The sequence below is a fragment of the Hermetia illucens genome, chromosome 1 (assembly GCF_905115235.1).
Source record: "Hermetia illucens chromosome 1, iHerIll2.2.curated.20191125, whole genome shotgun sequence".
Lineage (NCBI taxonomy): Eukaryota > Metazoa > Arthropoda > Insecta > Diptera > Stratiomyidae > Hermetia > Hermetia illucens.
Genome location: NC_051849.1, coordinates 179,673,398 through 179,680,753, shown reverse-complemented (window position 1 = coordinate 179,680,753; position 7,356 = coordinate 179,673,398). Strand labels below are relative to the sequence as shown.

Here is a 7,356-nt window from a genome sequence, read left to right as displayed (position 1 = left end):
GCCACTTCATCCAGGTTGCATTAATGCGTGAAACAATTTCATTACGCAGTTCTCCATTGGCTGATATCGTTGACTCGAGATTTTTAAATCGCTGAGTTCTGGCAATGGCAGTAACCTGCCCAGAACTGAATGATTTCAATATCTCGGGTCAATGCTATAAGCCAATGGAGAACTACGTTACGCTCCTCACATAGGGAAACACAAAACCTTTTATACCTGAAGCGTCAAGCTTCCGGTTTCCCGACTTGTTTCATCATATACAGGGTGCGGCAGCATAACTTCCTTTTTTCAAAACTCAATAAAAACTATTGTATGCATCGGAAAATATTTATTTATTTTTTATAATGTAGGTACATGTCTAAAGTTTTTATTTACATTGTTTTGAAGATCAAATCTGTTAGGTGACGTCCCCCATTCTCCATACATTGCGTAAACCGATTTCTGGCGTTTGTCATGACTCTTGTTAGCATAGCAGGTGTTATGTTGGTAATTTCTTCTTGGATGTTGGTCTTCAAATCTTGTAGGGTTCTTGGACGGTTCACATAAACACGGGATTTCAAAAAACCCCATAGAAAAAAATCACAAGGGTACAGATCGGGAGAGCGTGCCGACCATTCCAAATCGCCTCTAATTGAGATAAGGTGCTCTGGAAAGTGTTCCCTCAAAACAGCCATCGATGCTCTTGAAGTGTGTGCACCGTCTTGTTGGAACCAAGTGTCCCCCAAATTCAAATTGTCTAGCCGTGGGAAAAAAATGCTGTAGCATGTTTACATACCGGTCCAAATTTACTGTCACTGTAACCTCATTTTCCTCAAAAAATCAGGGACCAAAAATTCCAGCTGATTAAATTGCACACCACACTGTGACTTTGGGTGAATGCAAAGGCTTTTGATGCAATTCTCGAGGGTTGGTGTCAGCCCAGTAACGCATGTTTTGTTTGTTAACCGACCCACACAAATGAAAATGGGCTTCATCGCTAAAAAAACAATAGCACCCTCGGGAACGACATCAAGAAGAAGTTCACACGCGTTAATCTGAGAATTGAGGTCACGTTCTGAAAGTTCCTGCACTATCGCCATCTTATAGGGATGAAAATGAAGATCATCACGAAGAATTCTTCTCACAGAACGAGCGGATAGTCCAAGGGCAGATGCGTTCTTCCTTTTGTCGCACTTGCAGTTTGTCTGAATGTAGTGACCCATGTAACAATTGATTTGCGGTCTGGGACGGGAGCCAACGGGGCTAAATTAAAGCGACTCCGAAATGCACGCTGTGTTGCAATAACCAAACATCCGCTTGAAAAGTAAACCTCAACGGCAAAGGCACGCTCCTCACTATTCCAACGCATGATGGCGACTGAACCGTGTCGGGACAAAACTTTACAGTATCCCCTTTTGAACGAGACCACAGTATATCTACTATAGGCTACTATAGGCAGTATATAGGCAGTACCCTTACAAAAATGACCCCACTTGCAAATGTGCTTGCAGAAGGTTATCTGTACACATCAGAGACGCTAAACAAGGAAAAGGCATAGTCTTCGTCAAATCGTATTGGTAAGAGAGAGATCGGTGAGCTTTTGCTATTCTGGTACTACGGCGTGCTCACCCATATAGCAAAAAGTTGGTTCACGTATTCACTTATACATAAGCAAAAACTTGCCAATCTCACCAATACATTGGCAAGTCCGGGCGGTATGTCAAACACAGCTGATCGGGTTTTCGGTACATCTCGTTCATGCTCAAGGGCAAAACAATTTGAAATCGTGTGTACTCGCACTGATTTCCCCCCTTGAGGGCAAGGGGGAGTGAGGTAGCTGTCTAGTATCTAACTGTGAACGAGACCACTAGCGCTCCACTATGACACCAACTAACTGAGTGGCGCGCATTTTAAAAAAGGAAGAGATGCTGCCGCACTCTGTAGAACGGGAGAATCACATAGAACGAATAACTTAATGCCCCACCTATGCGGCTTATGTGGGATGTATTATCGTAAGTGTTGGCGTATTTTTGTGGAACACATTTGCTCATCCACGCATAATGGAGCACTTTTTGGGATCGAATCAAAACGATCATTCAAACCGTCGGACCAATTTCGAATTCTGAAGAACGGGTCATAACTAGGCTGTTCTTTTCTTCATCTTCAAATGAAAGATGCTTTTTTATCAATCCAAACCGCTTCATTAGCATTGCCGTTTGAATTGAACCGAAAGCATCTTTTCCCCAATGACTATTAAGATTGGGATATCGATAGACAGATATGTTCATCAAAACACCAATATAGCGATAAATTTCAGCAGCATCCGTTCTGAATTGTGTGTTGATGTTTTCTGTTGCTTTCTTCAGCAATTATTTTCACAATATCTACAGTAAAGAAATACAGAAAGAATTCTATTGGTGTTTCCAATTTTGTGACTGTCGGCGGCAGCTTCGATTTGCCACGGAATGCAACTTCATTTACGTGGAAATGTATGTTTTTCTTTCGCCAGAAAATTTTTTTTAAATTCCATTGAATCGGGCGAAATTGATGTAAGATCTTCACGGAGAAAAAAAAAAATAAAATAAAAATTTACTTGACAAGGAGGTGTTTGGTTGGTAGTCCGACGGCGTGCTATTGCGGGAGTCTAACACCCCGTGCGTAAAGGCATTCACCTAGCCTACTCCCAGCAAAACCCTAAGACTCGAAGCATAAGCTTCCGACTCCGTATGGCAATACGGACTGGTTTTCTGAAATCCTCAATTTTCAAACAAGGAGTACTACGATATGAGGGGCTTATGCGGCGCAATTCGTCAAAAATTAGTGTGTAGCCACTAATGGATACCATCCAGCAGTTTATGATTTTACCGGAATTGGTTTCCTTTTTTATTCAGTCAGTAAAAAAAATAATAGCTGCGCAGACTGCTTGAATCGTAGCTTAGTTTTTCTCCCAAATATTCCAAATATAAGCAGAATAAAAACGCAAGAAACTACTAACGGTATACATCTTTATATATGAATAGTAAAATACTGGCAACAGAGCACAGTAACCACAGGAAAGACGAAAAGCGCCAAATATCTTTAAGCCACAAATAATGTTGCGTAAGTCACAAGTGCTTGTTTATCTAAAATAAATGTCAGTACTTTTCAGTTGCTTCGCTTATGCTGCATTCGTGCTCAATTATTCTTTTTTTTCTTATTATCTTCGTCACTAGTACGTTGCTGCTGTGCAAATTGTATGAAAATTTGTTCAAGAGTAGCCTGTGTTAGAGAATAGTCCTCCATGTTTAAATTGTCCCGGTTCCTCTCCATCAATCCAAAGATTCGTGAATAAGGCATCACTCCCAGCGGTATTTCGAATGTAAGTAACCGGAGGCGACTTTCTCTAAAAAGATAAGAAGGAAAGATTTAATGGCAAGATTAATTACAAATCACAGATAAATAGAGGTGTGGCTGCAGCTATCTTCTGGATGAGATTGAAATTTCAGAAACACCGATTAAATATGGGATAAAGTAGCTCTCGTTTTGGGAATAATTTTTTTATTCCTAAATATTAAAATCGCAACTTAAGAGATAACTGAACCTAAGAGGAACCCTATGAGCTAAATTAATCTAAAGTTAACACTATGAGACATAGTCTAAAAAGAAACTTAGTAAAAGCCTCCAAATGCTCGTATATGTATTTTGAAATAGGAGAGACAACAGACTGATAATAAGGAGGTGAAAGGGATTAGCGGTGAGAAGATAAGATATGAAGAACGTGTGCCGTTTTGTTTAGCTGGAGAAACGTATTAAGCTGGGGAACGACATCATTTGTAGAGGACTACTCTCTTCTGTTGAAAAGACGCTTACTTTTATAGGAAAGAAAATTTGTGAGATTTAGTTCGAGCACAGGGAAACATAAGGAATTTCCCCGTGTATACGGCCATGACAGCATTAACGTGTGGTGTCTTGAAGAGTCTTATCGATGTAAAAGAAGTTGGATAGGTTTTCGCCAACGTAGATAACTTGCACCTCTGTAGGGATGGGGTTCACTCAAAGAAGTTAACTGACCCACTAGCATGATACGGTCTCGGTCTCGACAATCGCCTTGTGCAGCAGGTATGGTCCACTTGTTTGGCGGAAGGGAGATGAAATGAGAGTGTCCATCCAGAACTTTGTCCGGTTCTCCACGAAAAAGTTTTTCGTTGGGATGTAAGCCTCTTTAGCTGGAAGATTTTAACGACGGCATTTGAAACGGCAGCTTACGTAACCCTCATACTCCCCGTGGAGTTGACAATAAAAAAAGGAAGAATCTTGGTACTACCTTGTTTCCTCCGAGGTACTTATAGCAGTTATTGTTGGGGTTTGAAAAGTACTGGGGTTTCCTGTTTGATTATAAAAGTGCCGCAGGGTGTCCGTTTTTGCGATGTTGATACCAAGCAGTGTTGCTATAGGCTTCATTTTTCCAATGACTTATCCTTATTGTTCATTGGATTGTGGCTTTTATTTTCAACGCCCTGTGGGTTGGGGCTTGAAAATACACCCAAAGTCTTCCCTGCGGGTCATAAGTGGTGACTAGGAGCGGGATAGAAATTTGTGGGCGAGCAACCTGCAAATTTTGAAACTAAATTTCTACTGAAAAGCTCCGGATAGGAACTGACCTCACCCCGAAGACCTTTGGCTATCGATAACGGACTATGATTGGTTTCTGGAGCGTGCTCACGCTCTTCGACAATGGTATCAAATGTCTTCAGAATGCCCGCTTCCTCCAACTTGAGCGACAATTTCAACAATATAAGCTGCACATTCTGGTCTTAAGCGAAGTAATATGGTAAGATTCTGGAGAGTACTCCTCTCCTTCCTGCCACACTAATAGCAATGTGCTTTTGTACTCTGGAAAGCCCAGTGGTGACAGACGTGAATCCGGTGTCTGACGTCTACCGCAAAACGCGCTCTCTTGACCTGGGACCTGGTTTCTGACAGACTTCTAACTGCAAGATTCCGGTCCTTGTTAACGAGCATCACAATTGTACAATGCTATGTTCATACGGAAACTTCCGATACAGTGGAGCAATTACACGCAGTTCGGAAGGAGATTCCCAGAGGTGACATTGTGATTCTCGTGGGTGACCTGAATGCCAAGGTGGGCTCTGACAACACCTTGCTCGGACGTGCGATGGAAAAAGACGGTCTTGTCGACCGTAACCATAATGGTGGGAGATTCGTGGATTTCTGAAACTAGTCGCACATTATTCAGTTCAGTTGGGCTTTAACTAACCGGCATCGTACGAGCAATCAAATCGACCACTTCACGATCAGCAATAGATTTAGGAGTTGTCTCCTGAATACGGGTAACAAGAAAAACGCTGATATCAGCATCGAAAGGGATCACCATCTGCTGTCGCTTACGTTCGCTTGCGTGTTGCGTCTGCCACTTCCCGCAGGCTTGGGGAGCTACGAGCCTCCAACTTCAACATCGACCGCTTGTATGATCTAGTTGTGGCTCGACAGTGCAGCTACCTTGCTGATTGGACACTGTGTAAACCGCCTGAGTATATGGATGGGCATCGGGCCGTCATCAAAAGTGCTCTTTTCTCGGGTGCTACACAAGTTGTCGGCCAGGTCTCGAAGGGGTGTTATAAGATCTGGTTGGCCGCGGAATCGTGGAAGCGAATCAATGAACGAAATGAGGTGAAGACACGATTCATCGCTGCGGGTGATGGTGGGCGTGACCTTTCCACTCCGAATTCTCCTGCATTGACCACATCAACACCCTACGAATCATATTGCAACAGTGCGCGGAATATAAATTTTCGTTGCACGTGCTCTGCTTCGATAGCGTGAACAGGGAATATATCTAGAGAGCTCTATGCAGAAGGGACATTCCGGAGAAACTAATAGCTATTATCAGAGTGACATATGATGGCGCGAAATGACACATGCTGCATCGAGGCAAAAGCTCGGAGGAGTTTGAGGTCCTAAGCAGAGTCCGCCAGGGTTGCACCCTGTCACCGATACTATTTCTTGTTGTTATTGGTGGCGTTCTTCATGTTGCCTTGCCCGAGGACGTGGAGAAATTCAATCTACGATGACTAGATCAGTTTTCGCTTGCCTGTCTAAAATCTGGAAATGCAGATATCTCAACACCAAGATCAAGTTGAGATTGTTCTATGATAGTGTTCTTTCTGTGTTGCTATATGGGAGTAGCATATGGAAAACGAACTCCACTGTTACCAAAAAGCTCCAAGCTTTCGTCAATACCTGTCTGCGTCGTATTATCGGAGTACGCTGGCCTGACACTATCTCAAATGAAGAACTTGGTGGGCGCACAAGCTTGGCACTCGTACGAGTGGGTCGGCCGAAGGACACTTGGCGCTGAACAGTAGAGGAGGAGTGCGAGCGTCGGAGGAAGTCGTGGGGGGCGCTGAAAGGCATTGCAGGTAACCGCGGATAATGACGCGTAGCTGTGGTTGACGTTCTATATTCCACTAAGAAGTGAAGGGCAACCATGTATATACAGAAAAATAGCTGTATTTTTTTAAAAAATCGCCGCCACTATAAATAACTATTTAGGCACATTTAGGGCTTTTTCAATGGATTTTTGCAACACTTCTGGAGATAAGTTTTGGAGTTTTTCGATGAATGTTGTTCTTAAAGGCTTCTGGGGATTGTTCACAGAAACCCACATCTTAAAAAAATTTCACACAAAGAACGGGTTGTGACTGAAACATGAGGAGCTTGTTAATCATGGTTATGTACTTCTGGACATTCGTATAATTGATAAGCCTGCATTGTAAGGAACGACGGAAGGATGAATAACACCTGCAGAGTCAAATTCCATACGATAGCTTTGAGTAAGTGTAGTGGTTCTTTATGAATGATACGTTGCTTCTCAGAGCTCCAGAGATAATTTTTTTAGTTCACGTTGTCACTAAAATAGAAATGAGCCTTGTCACTCATGATGAGATTTGACAAAAAATTTAATTCAATTCAATCCACACGTTTGAATTTTCGAGGGTTTGTTGAGGTTTGGCAAAGGTCCAACTGTGCCGCATGTCATCTAGTTGCTGCTGTTACATCTTTCAACACATCTCGAGTCATAGAAGCGATATCCTAGGCAGAATGAACAGTTCAGGTTCTTCCACTGTACAATAAATGGAGTGTCTTCAAATCGAGTGACTAAATGCCGGAGCGTTCCTACGCTGGCCATTGGACGACTAGGAAAACGACGACGAAATTCACGCATATCAAAACCACAGACGAATTATTCCGTAAACAGTCAAAACAATCATTCTACACACTTGAGGAGTGTACCATTCGATGATGTTTGGCGTCATTCACAACAGTTATCCCATTTTCCAATAGGGACATTTATTTTGGGACACCTTGTACTTCGGC

General features: G+C 42.6%; 1 protein-coding gene across 13 annotated transcripts in view; it reads right to left on the bottom strand.

Annotated features, from left to right (window-relative positions):
* Nucleotides 1-2,967: 2,967 nt before the first annotated feature.
* The window catches only part of LOC119647039 (ATP-binding cassette sub-family A member 3-like), a 77,297-nt gene continuing 72,908 nt past the window's right edge, over nt 2,968-7,356 (bottom strand). For all 13 annotated transcript variants that reach the window (XM_038047792.1, XM_038047793.1, XM_038047788.1 and 10 more), the window contains one exon: nt 2,968-3,361. In XM_038047792.1, coding sequence (XP_037903720.1) covers nt 3,154-3,361 — 208 coding nt within the window. In that variant the 3' untranslated portion in view covers nt 2,968-3,153. The remainder of the gene's footprint in view (nt 3,362-7,356) is intronic.